Source organism: Teleopsis dalmanni, chromosome X (assembly GCF_002237135.1).
Source record: "Teleopsis dalmanni isolate 2A chromosome X, ASM223713v2, whole genome shotgun sequence".
Lineage (NCBI taxonomy): Eukaryota > Metazoa > Arthropoda > Insecta > Diptera > Diopsidae > Teleopsis > Teleopsis dalmanni.
Genome location: NC_051848.1, coordinates 49,096,351 through 49,117,586, shown reverse-complemented (window position 1 = coordinate 49,117,586; position 21,236 = coordinate 49,096,351). Strand labels below are relative to the sequence as shown.

Below are 21,236 nucleotides of genomic sequence, written 5' to 3'. Positions count from 1 at the left end.
TTTCAATTTTGAGAAAAAAAATATAGAAAAGCAAGTAATCATGGAGCCATATCTTTTTGAATTGCCACAGCATAAATATTCTACACCGTTATATCTAACAGATTACAGAAGTGGGTTAATGTATGAATTAATTAATATATTCAATGTGCTGGATGAAAATATTTCAAAACTGTCTAATAAATTTAATTAGCTGAAACTATATCTTATTTAACCGGTAACGACGGACGTGGTCAAATTGACCTATAAATTTGTTTTATAATATTTTTAATTATAATAAAAGAATAAAATATGTTCCAATTTTATGCATATATGTCAAAAAATTGTTAACCTGGTACTGTCTGCAATATAGGAAACTGAATGGACTATATACTGATTTATTCAACTAACTTATTCTCGTAGTAGAACTCGCAATAGAAGTAACTTATTTATTTTTCTTGGAATTATATTAAATGCAATACAAACGGTAAATTTCACTATTTTAATCATATAGTCTTTCATTTAAGGACTTAATGAGAATTATAATCATCACTTATTGCATTAATATGAATCCACAATAAATATTAATTTTAATTTTAGTAAAATTGCGTTACTTGAATATTTATGTTAAATAGGTTCTAAAGCAATTTCAGATGATGAATTTGCATTAAAACTTAATTAGATATGACATAAAATATGTTTCTTGATATAAACTATACAATTTAGTCAACTCTTTATATTTGAATTAAAAGAAAGTCACACTCCCTACAATTTTTAAAGATATAATTCCTTCTACATATTTTATATTTGCACCATCTTATGAAACAGATACTTTTCTATATGAAAACACTAGGAGAATGGAGTACTCATTTCCTATTAATATTAATAATTATTCAACATATAGGGAGTTTTTTGTCAAACAGTAAAGTCCACTCCCTTTCATTCTTACGTTTCAAGAAGACTTAAATTATATTCACCTATATTTAGATATAGACACATAAGGCGACTCTTTGCGCCAGGATTATAATTCTCAACTTGAATATAATAAGAACAACAGAACACTAGAATTACAGCGACTAGCTATTAAAGTTTTTGATCACCCGATTTCCGAAAAAATAGACATTTTCATCACAGTGACTTGGATCTGCTTTTTTTCTTTGTCAGGATTTCAGTAACTATGAAATTTTTGAATTTCGCGAGAAATATTGGGTTGATTTTCATAATTGTCATGTAGAATTCGTTATTTACACAATGCATTAATTTAAAGAATAACCTACACCATTTTAATTTATACCAATTATTTATTTATTAATTTTAGCAGAAACAATTTATTTATATTGAAATTAATTTTTTCACTTTACTTGGGTTTATTTGTTATTTCCCGATGTAGTATAATGGTTAAATGGCAGTAAAATGGCAGCGTCGGCATATAATCTTTACCTGTGATTTTTAATGTATTAAGATTTCCGCTAAAGGATCAGAATATCCAAAAGGAACATATTCCTAATGATATACCTACTCACTGCAATATTTAATTGTTTTCGTTCTTTGAGTTATTAATTACATACAACATATAATTCTTTCTATATACTTTATATTTTATCCTTCCTATGAAACAAATACTTTTCTATATCAAAAAACTAGAAGAACAGATTTCCAGGTAGAATAGCATTAAGTAGTAATTTTTTATAAATATTAATGATTATTATGAGTAAAGGCTTACCTTAGTTATTCTTAAATTGCTTTATTGCAATTGAAGATTTAGATTATATACACCTAGTTTCGAACACATAAGGCGACTTGTTGCGCTTAGATTATAATTGTTTGAAATTATATTTGAAACCGATATTCGCAGACCCTACACCGAACTCCGAAAAGCGATGCTTTTACCAGAGTAAATTGGTTTTTTCTCTTCTACTTTACAAATATTTATTGTATTAATCAAAAGAACAATTACTGAAATAATAAATAAAGTATATTCTAACTAAAAATTATTTAGGAAAGATTACTGGAAGTGATTTATTTAACTGGATACTGGTAATGATTTGGAACTCAGTTTACACTATATTGATGGGATAATATTTTGATCCATAATTTATTTTATTCATTTTATTTTAAATTAATTTTTAATTCAAAAAATGTTTGTTATTTATTATTCACTGAAACGAGTTCCCACAGAACTTATAAAAACTCTGAAACTTCACCTAAATCTAAATTGAAAACAGTATTTTCTTGTGTCAGATTAGCTTACTAAGGAATAATACTTATTATTAGCATTATTTTCTGTTTTTATTTTGTTATTTATTATATGCATTTTTTAATTATAGATCTTACGTAATAAAACACTTTTTATAATAATCTGTACTTTTGTACAGGTTATTAGTATTGCTATCTTTTAACAACACTCTAACTTCTTCTTTGAACGTAATCGATATATCAAACGAAAAGGCCATGCTCTATGAAAATCGGGCATATCCCAATAATATGCCATATATTTTCTATATATTGACGATTACACAAAGAATAACGCCGTTCAGATATATTAAATTCTCTGGCGTTGAACTTATAAAACCGCATCTACATCGATATATACTGCATGTTTACATAATGAAAATGCCATATTGCAAAAGGTGGATACATGTTATGGGATCTCGACAAACATTCACTACAAAGGATTCGAAAAAAAATTATATTGTGTCATAATTTACGATCTAAACTTCAAAAATTGGATATAGAAAGACCGAGTTCCTAACACTTATTTCGCCAATCTTAGGCCCAATATATTTATTTGGCAATCATAAGTTTAGCTAGTTTTCAAAGAAGGTAGATCAAGAATTTTTCTTTCATATTCTAAATGTCTCTAAACACATTTAGAATATGAAAGCTCAGAATATGAAAGTTAGCTCACTAACTAGGCTTACTGTTGCTTCGAAGTATAATTACGTTACCTCCTCGTGTACAATTATCCTGAGTGATAAGTGATAAGTTGAATAATTTTTAAATTTTATGTAAGAGGGTGTAGTAAAATATGTGATCCACTCCGTTAGCAGACGGTACTCTGTTAGAATTGTATATAATTGCATTTTGGCGTCTGTTTGTGGATAAGACTCTTATCGTTTAATAAATGATAATTGCATTTAATAAATTTATTTATAGAAGTATCCTCAGAATGGAATAGCCAGACTTGTTGCAGACGAATATGTTAGGAGATGATAGACACGTGTCTATAGTACATTTATTATTTCAGGAAGATTTTCTAAATCAATTTTCAAAAAATAATTACTTGTACGATTAGACTTACTTTTGTAACAGACATGAAAGAAAAATTATAATTCTCATTTAGTTAACAATAAAATAAACATAAAAGTATCTAAGCATTTGTATAAGTTTGTACTTTTAATACAACTTTTTTCTTAAGAATAAATTTCTACAAATGAGCCATACACGGCGACTGATGACTATCACTTCGTATATTAACTTAATCCAATTTCTAACTAATTAATCAAAGTTGAGACTGTTGTAGTTGTTGTAGTATATATAATAAACAAATCAATTACGTCAATTAAATGATGAAGTAATACGAGAAAAAGTTATACGGGAAATTGAAGTTATACGATAATTTCCAATTTCAGTGGCAGTTAAACTAATTTAAGTGAACTGAAGAATTAAATGTTTTTTAAATGAGGAACATAATGTTTCTAGTTAGGATTAGGATTAGTCCCAATAATTCAGTTCATATACATTACGTTTATGTGGTTTGGAGAATAGTTTCAGTAGCTCCGAAAAATATTCCATGTTCGTTTTCAATGAGTCTGAAACTGAGTTATTAGTTTGCATTGGATCTATTTTCTTGCATTGAAAACTAATTTTAGATTTTTTTATAAATAAATTCAATGATGACATTAAAAAGCCTGGTAGTAAAATTTAATGCAGAAAATGGTGCATTTTTCATAGGATAGATGACATATTATTATGGTTCGGTGGTTTTTTAGTCAAATTTGTTGTTGATTTTAAATAATTAGCGATCGTCAGTCTTTGAAAAATCAAAGCTTTATTATTCTTTATAAGACAATATTTATTTTTTATTTCTTATTTATTAGACAATATTATATAACACTGGAAGGAATTCAAAATATATCTTAAAATGAATATTTTAAATATCATCGTTAATCGGCGTTAAAAAGTTCCTAAGCGAAAACTTTCAGGATTATATATAATTAACTCTGTTGAAGTTAATACGACCACTTGAGCATATATAATTAGAATTTTTTCTTTCACTTACTTGGTAATACTCCCTTCATCACATAATCACTTTTAAATCTATAGTTGACTATAATCGATTTATCTATACTCTTCATTATAACGAGAAGTTGTATAGCTTGACTATTAATTTTGATTTTTAAGTTAATCTGAAAGTATAAATAAAGTATTAATCATTATATGGCAGTGTTATCTAAATCTTAAATTAATGAAATTATTCTTTCTAAATTTAGTTTCAAAATAATTTAAATATTATTGTAAATAAATATATATATTTATATATATATGTGTACAACAATATATATTATATACGATACTCATCGGATTCTACTTTAAGTGATGTGAAGTTTATTTTTTTACCTTAGCTTTGGCTTTAATTGAAAGGTACCATTTTAGGATTATGGTGCAATAATAATATTGAAATAATATTTTATAAAAAATATTATTTCAAATAAATATCTAAGTGATATTCTACAATGCTTCTAGTAAATAAGAGGTAAAGACACAACATTTAGAATATACCAAACATTTTAAGCAAATAGTTAAAAGGCATTCCTTAGACTAAACAGTGGACAGTAAACAGTAGGCGGTACGGAACTGATCAAAAGAAAGCTGATTGTTTGTCAAAATCACTGGCTTTAAGTCATCTTATCCATGAACACCGCAACATCCCAGTCTTAAACTCCATGTTCAGAAAGGTGCCTCAGCTTATTCATTTTACACGACCTTCTAATAGTCATTGTGTTCCCGTAACTCCTGCAAAACTATCTCCTTTAGTAAGTAAAACAAAGTAAGCACTTAATTTCCAATACCACTTTCGAGACTTGATATCAAATACTTAGAACTTTGCATTTCATAAATAATTGTTGGTTTGTTGTTTTTCCAAAAGTATGAAAGCAATCCAAAATTATACCTTTTGTAACATCAAATGAGTTTGAGTCAGAAACATTTTTTTCTAGACTAAATAACTTCATGTACTCACGAAAAAGAGTTTTAGAAAAATATAGGATTATTTAATAAATATTTAATATATTTATTTAAAACATCTCAACAAAATCTACTTTGAAGGAAAGTAATAATTCCAGCATTCACTTCCAGCTCATCCAAGTGATCTGCAATTACATCGAAATGAAATATAGAAATATAATTGAAAATATATCATTGATTTAAATAAATAAATAAATAAATTAAGAAATAAAATTTAACTGTTTAAAATTTTTTTAATATCTATTTTAATATAAATAAAATAATAATATTAAAAATGAAACACCGCCGCCGACAAGTGAATTGAGGCCCCTCTTACCGTCTCAACTTTGCGCAAGACTCTGTAATTAGATTCTCTAGTTACAAATTATATAAATTGATATATTTTTTATCCAGAATGTATTAATTCAACAAAGGGCCTTGGCAGCAACGAGGCGTCAAATTGTCGGTCCAGCGTTTTAATGTTCCATGAATGTTTGAATTCTACATAGTTAATTTCAATATCAGTGCCAAATTTCCCGATAGTCGTCATTAACCTATTAGAACAAACATGAATATTTTATAGAAATTTAAAATATATTCATTTAATGTTAATTGATTATTAAACAAAAACCAAGACATGGATTTCTTTAACATTCTTAGAAGCTTTAAAATACTTTTATTTTCGAAATATTTCGAGAAACTCTTTTAGATTGTTTAGAGAATATATATTATTTGGACATTATAATTTATGTTGGACAAACGCATCAAGAACTGCATGCGAACACGATGGCTATAAAGCATAAGAATATATGAAATTAATAATAATGTCGTGGGTTTTACAGGGACACAAGGTGTTATAGTTGTGGAACTAAGTGTGAAGCAAATTAAGTCGCTTTTAATACCTATATATATTTGTAGTAACTGTGAGAATTGGGATACTGGAAAAAATAAACTATTTTCCATGTTCTCAAATGCTGAACAAAATAATATAATGGTAATCGGTGACTGTAATGACGAAATTAGAAATAAACAATGCCTTCCCTACACCCCAAAACTATTCTAGTATAATATTAATTATGAAAAAATGTAATGAACAAGGTTTTGGATGGAATGATTGGTGTGATCGAGGATACGAGGAAACCACAGCAATAAAAATCAAAATCAGTTTAGGATTTAATAACATACATACATACAAATAAATACTCTTAATTTCAAAGAGTTGAGTAAACTTAAGAAAATTACATACGCAACAAATAGGTGTTACTATAGGGACATTAAAAATTTTAAATCCCCATGAGGAAAACAAATGAAGTAAATTATATTAAAATAAAACTAGAGGTTGATACATTGGCGAAGCACAGCTATACCTAGCCATATATTAAAATTAAGGAATTGGATAAAAAAAATGACAATAGAAGATGTGCAAAACACACAAAAGCTACCAACTAATCAAAGCTCCGGAGTGGATTATGTGCCTTCTGAGTTCTTTAGATGTGTTACACCCATACACAAAAGATAACGCAAGCATTTAATCACATATTCGAAAAGACGTCAGCTAAATAAGAATTTAAATTAGCAACCAATTTTTCAATTTTAAGAAAAAAAATATAGAAAAGCAAGTAATTATGGAGTCATGTATTTTTTAATTTCAATAGCAATAATATTCTATACTGTTATATCTAACAGATTACAGAAGTGGGTTAATGAGTGAATTAATTAATATATTCAATGTGCTGGATGAAAATATTTCAAAACTTTCTAATAAATTTATTTAGCTGAAACTATATCTTATTTAACCGGTAACGACGGACGTGGTCAAATTGACCTATAAATTTGTTTTATAATATTTTTAATTATACCAAAATAATAAAAGAATAAAATATGTTCCAATTTTATGCATTTATGTCAAAAAATTGTTAACCTGGTACTGTCTGCAATATAGGAAACTGAATGGACTACATACTGATTTATTCAACTAACTTATTCTCGTAGTAGAACTCGCAATAGAAGTAACTTATTTATTTTTCTTGGAATTATATTAAATGCAATACAAACGGTAAATTTCACTATTTTAATCATATAGTCTTTCATTTAAGGACTTAATGAGAATTATAATCATCACTTATTGCATTAATATGAATCCACAATAAATATTAATTTTAATTTTAGTAAAATTGCGTTACTTGAATATTTATGTTAAATAGGTTCTAAAGCAATTTCAGATGATGAATTTCCATTAAAACTTAATTAGATATGACATAAAATATGTTTCTTGATCTAAACTATACAATTTAGTCAACTCTTTGTATTTGAATTAAAAGAAAGTCACACTCCCTACAATTTTTAAAGATATAATTCCTTCTACATATTTTATATTTGCACCATCTTATGAAACAGATACTTTTCTATATGAAAACACTAGGAGAATGGAGTACTCATTTCCTATTAAAATTAATAATTACTCTACATAAAGGCAGATTTTAGTCAAACAGTAAAGTCCACTATCTTTCATTCCTACGTTGCAAGAAAACTTAAATTATATTCACCTAGATATAGACACATAAGGCGACTCTTTGCACCAGGATTATAATTCTCAACTTGAATATAATAAGAACTACAGAACAATAGAATTACAGCGACTAACTATTAAAATTTTTAATTGTATAATATAATCATATAATTAAGAAATGCTTTGTTTATAGTTTATTTCCTATAACATTCCTGATCTGTGCTGAGTATTTTTCCCACTGTAGCAGAATAACACTAGGTGCAATTAGGTGCAATTATGTGCTGCAGTACAATATGTACATAGTTCGGCTAATTAACTTTTTAATTCATCTATACAAGAAAAAACTTTATAAAATGGTTTAATTATTTGAAAATTCATAATTTAAACAAAAAGATGATGCGGAACTAATTTAAAATGTTAATATTTTATGTAGGATTTAATATACATTGACTGGGTTACTAATTAATTCAGAAATAAAAAGTAAAAATTTGTGAATTACGGTGCGTATGAGTGACCTGTTAAGAGCCTAATAAATCAATTCTTTTTAATTACTTCTAAAAATAATACCACACTGTAAATTTTTTAAGTAGATTTTTATTTAATCCGAATCAAAAATAAAAAATAAAAATTTTTCCGATATGTTCTCTCTTTTTTTTTTATTGAAAAACCGTGTGATGGTGTGATGTAAAGGATTAATAAATTTTTAAAAGTACTTCGAAGGACAATATCTTCTTGAAATTTTTGGATTTTATGTAGAATTTGATTACTAGAATTTTATTACTAATCGAAATCAAAAATATTATTCAATGGAAATATAGTACGCATGTGCTTGATGTGTTTTGCAGAAAAAAAAAAATTTCAAAAAATTTCAAAAAATAATGCCATCCTGAAAATTTGTATTTCACAGTAAAATTTAAAACTGAATCTAAATAAAATATAAAAAATGAAAATTCTGGTGTTGTTTTGAAAATTTTTTTTTTAAAAATTTAACGCTTAACATTAGTACCTAAATATGAATAATCTTAATTGTTTAAACAATTCCTTAAAAGTTAAATTAGTTATCTTTAAAAAGCAGTGAATTTCAAGTTCCTACCATTTATAAAGCCTGAGATATAGTCATTTGAAAATATGTCCACAATGCCAATTCTCTAAAACGTATGGGTTCATAGCTCCTAGCAAAAAAATTACAAAAATTTTTCCCAAGATACGGGTCTTCTTATTTTATTAAAGGAGCTTAAAAAAAAATTGTCAGCCAATTCTTCGATTCTTCGATCATGAGGTCATTTTTTCCCAAGATACGGGTCTTCTTATTTTATTAAAGGAACTCAAAAAAGAAATTTTTCAGCAAAATCTTCGATTCTTCGATCATGAGGTCATTTTTTCCCAAGATACGGGTCTTCTTATTTTATTAAAGGAGCTTAAAAAAAAATTGTCAGCCAATTCTTCGATTCTTCGATCATGAGGTCATTTTTTCCCAAGATACGGGTCTTCTTATTTTATTAAAGGAACTCAAAAAAGAAATTTTTCAGCAAAATCTTCGATTCTTCGATCATGAGGTCATTTTTTCCCAAGATACGGGTCTTCTTATTTTATTAAAGGAGCTCAAAAAAAAAATTGTCAGCCAAATCTGCGATTCTTCGATCATGAGGTCATTTTTTGTAAAAATCCAAAATCAATTTTTGCTTTGACAAATGGTTCGAACGCATGCAAAAGTATATATTAATAATAAAGGAGAATACTTCGATAAATTTTCATTATTATGCTCAAAATATAAATAGTGTCTCTCGTAGCTGTAAATGAAAAAAGAAAAAATAGAATACTACACAGCTCTTCTATTACTTTCAAGCACTTCAAAAAACTGTGTCATATTCTCTTGACATCCATGTATTATGTATACATTAGAAATAATACCCTAGTTTTTAAGAAAACGATTAAGCTTCCTATAATAAAATATAAGGAATAATTAAAATGGTTACATGCTTTTCGGGGAGGTATGCAGATCTGAAGTCAATTATTGCTTAGTCTGATGAAGTGATAAACAATAACCTAGTCAAGGTGTAAAGAGGGGTTTTGAAAATATCTCGAGTTAAAATGATAGCCAATCCGAGTACTGTTTTTTTCAATAGTTTGTTGATTCTGATCTTCACATTTGGCAGGACCCGAGTTTGATTCCTGGTACTTGCAGTCTCAAAAATAATTATTTACGAATAATTAAATATAAGAATTATTTCCAAGATCACTAATGATGGGTGTTTGGCAATACTCGAAACAGCTGTATGGTCAGCCAAAATATTAATTAATTAAAATAATATAAAAAATAAATTTTTGTTGTTGTAGCTCACTACTGTTCGAAAAACCCTCTTAATAGTTTGTTATGGTAGAGAGGTTAGGGAGGTTTTTAAACTTTTATTTATATATAATAGATTTTAATTTAAAAAAAATTATTTACTGTGTCACCACCTCACCTGTTACCATTTACTTTCTCAATTTAAACAAAAATCATAAAGTGTCTTTAAATATTTAATTATTTATTTACTTTATAGACATTTATGCTCTGATATATACACTTAAGCGCTCTCAGCAAAGAAGAACGGTTTTTAAATAAAATTTTCATATATATATAATAGTTTTCGTAAATTGTTTTTAATTTGAATTTCCAACTACAGATAAAAAATTTTTAACTTTTTTTTTATCATATTTATGATCTACTTTATTTTTTCTTCTATTTTTTTTTTACTATTTCTTTGGATGTTGCTTTTCCTTCAGACGAGTTTCAGAAGATTCGTAATACCTTCGTTCCTTGTTTTGCTTTCTATAAGAGAATCTGTTTTGTTGTTGTTATTTGTTTTTGTTTTTTTATGTATTTTAATATTTTAATATTTTTTTATATTTTTTTGTTATATTTAAATAATTTCATATATATGTATATATAACTTTTAAAGTATAATTCGTATGCATTTTAAGAAACATTAAGACACAATTTGCTAAATACAAGTAGTTAAAATTTTTTTTTTTATTTTTAGATGCAATAAAATTTTGATTTTTAATTATAATGGAATTTGTATTTTGTTTTTTTTTTTTTTGTTTTTTTGTAACTGAATTTGAATTAAAACTTTTAATTTCATTTTTTACATCTTTTTCTTAATAAGAAATTCAAACTTTTTTTCCTCAGCCACCTTTGAAATCAAATATTTGCTGCATATATGCGAGGGCTGCCAAATGAGTTCTTCAAGTTGAGTTCGATTTAATGGAAATTATAAATTAAAAGTTCTTGTTGTGTTTGTTGGTTTATGTGTGTGTGGGTTGCTTAGCCTACATACCTACGTAAAGATTTTTTTTATATATCTTTAACTTACGAAAAACATAATATATATATAGTTTATATTTATACATATATATATATATATATATATATATATATATATATATATATATATTAATATTTAGGAATATATATAATAAATATTTTGAATATATATTTTTCTTTGTTCATATTTTTGATTTAATTCACAAAATAAATAATTTTCGTTTTAATCTTTTGGAGCAATAGTTTAACATTTTATTTGATTTCTTCAAATATATCAATAAATTACTTATAATTTTCTAAATATATATATATGTATATATGTTTATATATAGTTTATTTCATTGTTTTCGAAAATGACTCGTGTATCTTTTTATTATAACTTGTATTTTATATAGTTTTATATATATGTATATATATATATGTATATCAAAATAAGAGGTGAAGTTTGTATTTACAGCTTTTTCTTTAGCTAAGAACTTCATTTCAACTTGTTTTAACATTTGTAATAAGTTAAATAACAAAAAAAAATACTATTATAAAAAAAGAATAAAAACAATTGCAAAAAAAAATAATTTGTGCTCTTTAAGGAGTTTTTATGGAACATTTATGCTTTTATAGAAGTTGAGCAGCACAGATTAACTGCTTAAACTTCGGTTTCGGAACGTCGCCTTCGTCCTGGACCGCCGGGAAAGTTAGCAGCTGCCAAGCCCATGCGATGTTTAGCTTCTTGAGTTCCAGAGTAACCGCGAGCCAGACCAAAATCAACTGTACGTTTTGAGCTGAAAAAACAAACATATATAAATATAAATAAAATTTTATTTAGAGTATATGACAGAGAATCTTTCAAAAAAAAAATAGTAAAAAGTGAGTAAATTTACACTATATGCCAAGATTGCTTATTTATTGATATATTAAGCAGGGACCGTTATCACTAAAAAACAGTAATCATTAAAAAATAAAAATCTCTTTATAACTGTTACCATTCACATTTTAAAATAAAACTCAAAATATAATAATTAAATTTGTTTTATATTATATTTATCAAAAATAATTATTATTGGTATGTGCCTTTTATTTTTTTCACGCACAAATAACTCTTACTCTGTGCTTTTTATTTTAAAACGCACAAATAATTGTTATTTTTGCTTTAAAAATATAAAAACCAGGAATAACTTTTATTTTTGAAAACAGAAAATAAATTAGACGGTATGCTTGATGTTTTTAAAAATTAAAATAAAAAATGCATTTTTCATAATAAATAAGCTTCATCCAACAAGTCCAACTTATGATTAGTTACGGCATTATTGAGGACCAAGAGATCAATCATAATACTCTTCAGTACCTTATAAACTGAATAAATAAATGATAATAAATGTAGCTTCATTAATGGTGAATAAACAAATGGTTTTTACTAACATTTTGTTACAAAAATTAAAATTTTATTACTATAATAATAAAGAGGTTTTTTCGAATAGTAGTGAAGAACAATAACAAAAATTTTATTTTTTATATTATTTTAATTAATTGAATTTTTGGCTGACCATACAGCTGTTTCGAGTATTGCCAAACACCCATCATTAGTGATCTTGGAAATAATTCTTGTATTTAATTATTCGTAAATAATTATTTTTGAGACTGCAAGTACCAGGAATCGAACTCGGCTCCTGCCAAATGTGAAGCTCAGAATCAGCACACCTTAACCAACTGATCCAAAGCCGTACTTGACTTTTTTGTTCGCATATTTTTCTGGAGTTTTGTTACTTTTACTATGAAAGTTTTTATTAACAATTTTACTTGCTGTATTTATATTAGAACGAAATCATAAACCAGCTGTAGAATAATTGAATTAATTAATTAATTATAATTTTATTTTCAATTGTTCAATTTCAATACTATTCTAATTTCTATATACTATTCTATTACTATTCTGTTACTATAATAATAAAATATAAATAGAATTAAATTATAAGTCCTGTTATTTTGAAGTTTCATTTCCGTTTCTCAAATGTAAGTAAATTAAGGATTTCCTTTATTTCATTTATTCAATTTACAAGAAATATTTGTATACAGGATGCTTCACATGTCTGTTTTAATTATAGAATATAGAACTAAAAAAGCTTTTCGTTAAAAATCATATCTTATTTGGAAAAGGGTTCATGCATAGTTTTAAGAGAGTTTGAACCAAGTTGGTGAAAGCCTCCCTCGATTGTTCTTCGTAACCGTATGAATGCATGGAAATCGCTGTAATATTATATCTAGAAGAAATGTGACTATTACTTTGGTAAGCAACTGTCTTCAGAAAGAATCACAAGGGTTTAAGCATATTTTCAACATTTTCTTCTATATTCGAGAAAAACTCATTGCCAAGCGGTTAATAAAAATGATTTTTGACTTTTAAGTTTTTGTAAAAAATCTGTCTGATATGATCAATTTTATGGAAATCAGTTCATGGGTTTAACAGGCTATTATGACACTTATAACAGAATTTGAAGTGAACAAGTAAAGAAGTTAGTGTTGATTTTGAAGAAACTTAGATATCCATTATATAGAATTAAATCTACATTAAGATCTCATTCAGTTGGCATAATATTATTATATATATTATATATGTATATATATGAATATTATGTATATTATTTATATATGTGTACATATTATATTTATATTAATATATATATATTTATATATATATAATAACATATGTGAAACATAGGATATAGAAATGCTAATAACGCTTATATTTTCTAAGCTATTACAGTCTTTGGTGTAGATGGCAGTACACATCATAAAGAATAAGATATAGTATAAGTTGGTATAACGACTACATCTAAATCTGAAGTAAAGTGATTTTATTGTTACCACGAATATTCTCTTGTATATCAGAAACGTAAATTCAAAATTAGAAGCGAATATATAAAAAAAAAACAGTTTTTATAGGAGAAATATGTTCTTAAATCATCGGTTCATATCGACCTCGTCAAATTCCATTCTACCTAATGCAATAATATTTGGTTGGAGCGATAGATCAGCAGAATACCTTACAATTCCCATAATCAGCGATTATTCATCGACTTACTATCACCTGAATCGTGGTAATAACTAGATTAATCCCCTTGAATCTAGGTGATTTAAGAGATCTTTTTTTCTTGCCACTTAGTAGTCAGCACAAACTTTCAAAGAAATACTTCCAAACATATTTCAGAGTCACAGAAGAGACGCTTAATTAAATTGTACTTAAGTTTTAATATACATATGTTATACCGCCTGATGATTGAAAGGCGGTCTTTAAAATTTTCTATTTAAATGTTATACTAAACTATGATGTTATATATACTTTTGAAGCACCCTTTACTTGCAATGTAATTGGAAGGCGGACTTTAAAATTTTCTATTTTAATGTCGACCTATTTAAGCAATTGAGTGTGTGCATGCACATTCATGTCTAACTTAAATGAGTAGTAAATTAATCTTGAAGCATATTTTGTAACTACTTCAACAATGTAAATGCATTTTATATTGCTTACTTTAGAATTCATTCACTTACTTTTCCAAGTCGTTGCGAGCCCTCATAATAGTTTGTCCAAAGCGTGCCATCAATTCCATTAAAATGTCATCAGGGACTTCTTCCAATTCATTGTAGTAACCGTTGCTCTGGCTGTGTATCGAAACAGAAATTTAGTTATAATAAATTTTTACGTAAATATATATCTGTAAATGTGCTACGTTATTAACATTGACATTGACATTGATGACTGAATCCACCAGAAAGCAAAATTAAACAACTTTTCCAACAACTTGAGAGAGTGATTATATTCAACAACTCAGCTCAACTCAGCTCAAATGCAGTCATATACATTTTATATATACAAATACAGGTGAATATATACAACCACAGATACATATATAGATATATTGCTGGAATTTTGTATTTAGTAATTCATGAATTATTTATCTAATTATTGCTTTCTGGTAAAGTCTGTGGCATCCATTAATAAACATGTCAATGAAATATGTAAATAATTCTTAACAAGTATTCCTGTGAACTCTCAATTACCATAAATACCTGAAGCAAAGGTAATGAAAATAATCTTTGTCAAAATGAATGCAGATACTTTTGGCCTTTTAAAGTTTGATTCACATGATTAAAGAAAATTCAAAATGAAGACTAGCACTAGTAGTGCATACTTACATGCATACATTCATACACATATACGCATACAAATATTTCAATTATAACAGCAGAAAATACATTTTAAATGATAATTTAATGAAAATAGAAAACACTATATTCCCATCTATAACCATGTTAGCACTATAGAGCTGTTGATAACCTGATTTAATATTAATACTGAGGATTGCAATTAATGAAAAGAAAAAATTTTCCAGATATATCTGTTAAAATTGATATTTCCGGAAGTTAAGATCTCATAAAAGAAAAACTTGAAATCAAAAATTTGTAAAATGATAATTTTTCTAGTAAAACATCCTATTAAATCCTATTTTGTCAGGTCAAAATATAAGAAGTCTAAGAAAAAAATATAAAAGAAATTACGATTAGTCATCGCTTCTAATTTAACAGGCACGAGTTCTAAGCCGGGCATTTGCAGTCCAAACAAATTGTATACGGACTATAAACTAATTAAGAAATTAGAATATTTCTTTAGACTACTGATGATGAGTACTTAACAACACTCGAAACAACGTTGTAGGTATGGTCAGCCAAATTTCAACAAATTAAATAAATTTTTGTCTTTGTCTTTTCCTTGCTATTCGAATCCGTCTAACATTGAAATCTTTTTTATTCCAACAAAACTTTTTGATGTTCATACAACGTTGTTTCCTCATAGTTGAGAGTACAAATGATACAAATGTTTGAGAAGCTTAAGTGATACAGGTGATGTGTCAAGGTGGTACTGAATATACAATAGAGCCATTCAATATATCTAAAACAAATTCATATGGACGATATTGAAAGAAGAAAGCAAAATAAGGTTTCATTTTTAAGTGTAATCCAAATCAAAGAAGTCCACTAGAGTTTTCATGTCATGCAGATCTATTATAGGAAAAAATTGGGGTTGTATTCCGAAAAAATTATTTGAATTCAGACAAAAATTGTCGGGTCTGCACATCCGCTATACCCTAACTCAAACAATAATTAAAATATGTGCTAAACTTCATAAAAAGTCACATATGAAACTTGCATATATGCATATCTAGCCGCAAGTATTAGTACATTATAAATCAGAGTACAACTGCTAGGATCACAGTAGTAATGATCTCTTAATAATTTCTAACTTCGGCACAAATTCTTTGCAAGTATCATGTGAATCAATAAAATCAACAAAATATGATATATGATATATAAGTCAAATATATTGGGTTTACAGAAAGTATGAGCAATTGATATGGTGTGATGGAAAACTAGTACATAAGCTTTATACGCTATAAGCTTTTAACACAAACTGCTGTTATAGTTGTAGAATGTCCCATGTGTCAATGTATCTCTAAGAGGCATCATTTTACAACATCAACACTTTACATTATTTAACATATATTGAACAGTCAATACGTTAATTGTTTGATGCCGATTTCATATATAGATAACAGATATATTATTTGTATACATAGATCTATAATACTCTTATGTGGGTACAGGGACATGAAGGGCATGAGGACTCCCTAGCAAAAGGTGCATGTATTCCTTTCATTGGTCTGGAAGCCCTTCTGCGGGTTAACAAATAGGTTCACAAATAACTTATTAACATATATAAACGGAAGTAACAAAATCAATTTAAACACTGAAGAGCAATCATAGTGCAGTCAAGAAAATTCATTGATCCTGAACACAACAAAGTTGACGCTAACCTTAGCAGAAACGATTTTAAAATCTATACTAAACTTCTTACAGAGCATTGTAGACTCATTTACCAGATGAAGATTATAGATGCGGTAGAAAGTGATTCCTGTCGACTCTGTCATAAGGAGAAGGAAACATGAGAATAAATTCTATGCAACTGCCCAACGGCGGCAAGACATAAACTTGCCTATCTTCGAAGCGGGATCTTAGACCCACATCAAATAGGTAAAATTAAGCCAACACAACAACTACGAGATTTATAAATAGTCTAGAATTATTTTAGTTTGGTTCTTAGGCGCACAATAGATTATTTAGGTCAGGGTGCATTCATAGCGTATTATTTAATAATAATAATGCTAGGAACTTGTCAGAAAAGTTTATACCAACCGAAAAAGAAGGTCTTAATACTCACTAATCTCTTCATAGAAAATAATTACTTTTATAAATAAATGTACGTGCAGGCTGAATTATATACGAGTATCTAATGTTAACTACAAATGGACTGAATTCTACATTATAGCTCAATGCTTATTGAGACAAGAATGATTTTTATTAGTTAACTCTTAGCTGGAAAATAATACAATGGTCCTTATATATATTATATGTCTGCTATTAGAGAAAACTCAAGTAGTGACATTATGCTCACTTCAAAGCACATTTGTTTTCTGTACAGTTAGGTTCCGTTGTAGAACCAAATATCTACAATGGTCGCAATGCTCAGTTTCGTGTAAAGCTAATACAAATTTATTCTATATATATGTAATTATATATTTTCTATTTATATATATTCTATTCTGAGCTGTGAGTATATAAAAAATTGAACATTTTTTTGTGATATGTATTGAACAAATATTTCGAAAGTGGACGATATATTGTCCGCTTTTACTGGTATCATCTTTTGTTATATTACTTCAACCAGATTAAAATGCTGAATATACAACTTCAGGTGTTACGAGTATTAGAAAAAAAAACAGCTTACGAGTATAAATACTCGTAAATGTGTACAAGGAAAATACTTTCATTATAAATTATTTTTATTAAATAGAAGTTATAAAAAAATATTCTTTTTTTAGTTTCAGTTTGTCACACGAGTCGTTACACATTTATATGCTACGCAGAGAGTGCCGAGGATGCCATAAAAAGTATCTCAAACTCGAGCATCGTTATTCGTATAGTAATTGCAGGCTTATTGCACTTCAAAAAGATGACAACGCCAACCTTAATGCCAAATACTTGCCTCAGTTGCGTCTGTTAGTCAATGTTTACTGGGCTGTGCAAATCTGGTAGAAGTGCTTCTACTCAATTTCGATTTAGTCGACATGAAAAGCGATTAAACTCTTATGAGCAAGTATTTCGAAGTGAGTGCGTTTCACCGACTGAAAATGGGGTTGAATAGTGTGGAAGTATCCGTATAACAAAGATAAATAAACTTTAAGGACTGGAAAGCTTTCAGCAAGCTGACATAGTTCAAGAAATATTAAAAATTCTAATATTTTATGTTTTGAAATATGTACGGAAATTTAGTATTTTTCTCTTATCATTAAGAAGAACTTATGTTTATTATATGAAAATCTATATAAAAAATTGGATAAACAAATATTAATAAATTTTTCAATTTATGAAAAATCAAGTCGGTGGGATATAAGAATATACTAAGTGTATCTCGCTGAAAACAGTATATATGCTTTCAATTTTAGTCGATCAATAAAGTAATATATACATGCATGATATTGTACTTAAATTACAATATGAGTAGTTTTTTTTTTTTTTTGAATTCTATTTTAATATACTTTGGTGAAGCCCTTTAACTTCCTTCTCAGTTAAACACGAAATGATTTTTAGTTTTGAAGTAATCATAATTTTGATTCCCAGTAGTAACCAAACTTTAGTTGCTTTAATTCAGTTCAATTCAATTCAATTCAATTAATTATAATACATTGAATTCTAAATGCATTTATTAGTATTTAAAATTATAATTATTGACAGAAATAATAGCATACTATAATGTCTAATGTTCTATGGCGGAACATTGTCACATCTAACAAATCTCCTTGGTTGAAGGTTCCAGACTTTATTCGATATAATGATAGTCACGTATAAGTACTGAAATGGCTTCAGTTCCTTTAAGACCAACTTTAAAAATAATGGTTAAAAAAAGCACATTCAGTTAAAAACTAGTGGTTGAATTAACCACTAGTATCAACAACCTATCAACATTATTGTTCTTGTCTCTGGAATCGCATACTAATATTTGCTGAAAGGATCTTGTGGTTGAAGAAAGTATATCTTGACGAAAGACAGCAGGAGCAAGCACATGTTTCACACCTACATGAAGAACAAGGTTAATCACCTGTAGAAGTAGCGGGACCTGGACGCAGATCACACCGAGGGAAGTCTTAAATGACTAAAACTTCGAGACCTTTACTCGAAGTAATACTAGCATAGTCTTAGGGTAGGACAAGGTCTTTAGGAATGAGGTAAAGTGATTTAGTTAGTAGGAGTCGGGCACTCATTTTCCGGGGCGCCGCATTGTAAGGGATTGCCGTACAAAAAAAAAAAAAATAAACTCTTGCTTCAGGCTTTCGGAAGTGGGAAAAGTCTGCTTAAGAAGTCTGTTCGCAATCAATATTTCGAAGTACAGAAAACATGTGACAAATGTCAAGATCCATGTGTACCTAACAGCATTTTTTATTGTTTATTTTTACTAGGATCCCCATGTCTAAATACTTTATTTAAAATAAGTTTCTAACAACTTAACATTTCCTTATAAAAGTTTTTACTTTTTTCATCCATTTAATTCTTTAATGAAAATTAAATAATATTTTAATTTAATATTGGTTTCATCTACATTTTTTTAATGATTTTAATTTTGTTTTTAATTAAATAGGTCATAGCTGCAATTGATAGTACTCAGCATCGAACACATGATCAATCATGGTTATTATGTCATTGAGGTTTATTATTGACTTAAAAGAAAGCGATTAATTTTACAAATAGGTTCGATTTGTATATAGTTTATATGTACTAACATCAAGGGCTAAATTATAAATTTGGGTTCATCGAAGAAATGACTTCTACCTTTAATGAATACTTTGAAAATTTTAACGTAATGCAATATTCAAAACGGTTATAGACTTCGTATATTAATATGTTAATTACAGGATACGTATAACTTAATATCTATTAAATATAGTAATAAATCAGCAATAGTAATAAATTAACAAATAGTTAAGATTAAAAAAAAAATTAAATATATATATATATATATATGTATTAATTGATATATTGAATTTATAGGAGATTATGGGAGATTCATTAAAAAATGAACAACAACGAATAATTCATTTACTCTATGAAGAGCATTCAATTAAATCATAAATATTGTATTTAAATATATTTCACATATAACATATCTACATATATATTCTATAACAAAATGCAGATTATTTTATTTGTATTATTTTTAAGATCATATGCGCAATGCCCAAAACTAATGCAACTCAATATTTTATTTAATTATTAAATCAAATTATTAATTAATTAAATTATTATTATTATTAAACAAATTAATTAATTAACATTTGTTTTAACATATTCTGGTTCACTGATATTGCGAAGCATGCATTTTTTTTAAATCTAATAGAATTTGATATAAAACTTTATATTAATTAAAGAAAATATGGAAATTTTATATCAAACCGTTTATATTTGTGTATGTAGAATCCAGCTCTAAGAATGGTGGGTGTGGCACATGACCGATGACTTATTTTAAACTAAACTATAAAGCTGATTTCTAACTTTAATAAGCAACATCTGTTTATAACAAATGTCATATGCATTTATTAAATGTATGAACCGATATCAGGGACATCTATTTTATAGATTATTCTATAAAACATAACGGACAAACGGACATTTTACAGTCTATATGACTTCAGAGCTATGACAACATTCGTTGTTCACAAATCATAAGTGACCTAAGTTAATAACTTTGAGCATATGACATATGAACTGAATTTAGAGCTTGTCAAAAAATACCACTACCTGGGCATCGGAGCGCCATCAGCCGTTGACACCAGCACCAAAAACAATGCAATAACGACAGCCAAGGAGCAATATTTAACCTTATTCGACATCATCATTTTGGTTGCTGTAAAGAAAATTAAATTAAATTAATATAAATATTAAATGTATTTTGTTTATTTTGTATATATATATATATATTAAAAGTTAGTTATTTATTCTTTTTAAAAAGTTTTATATTGAGAGTTTACTACTGCAAAGTGGCATAGAAAACAGCAAGGGAACACATTGGATGATTGCATCTAATGCTTTCATATATGTTATCTGAAAAGTAGCTCT

The 21,236-nt window shown here is 27.2% G+C and overlaps 1 protein-coding gene across 1 annotated transcript; it reads right to left on the bottom strand.

The window, feature by feature from the left end:
* Positions 1–11,430: 11,430 nt before the first annotated feature.
* Positions 11,431–21,019, bottom strand: LOC119661904 (diuretic hormone class 2). The gene is made up of 3 exons (XM_038071413.1): positions 20,916–21,019; positions 14,562–14,672; positions 11,431–11,797 (listed from the first exon to the last, which is right to left on the bottom strand). The coding sequence occupies exons 1-3, from the start codon at positions 21,014–21,016 to the stop codon at positions 11,662–11,664; spliced, it is 348 nt and encodes a 115-aa protein (XP_037927341.1). The 5' UTR covers positions 21,017–21,019; the 3' UTR covers positions 11,431–11,661.
* Between the last annotated feature and the right edge of the window lie 217 nt (positions 21,020–21,236).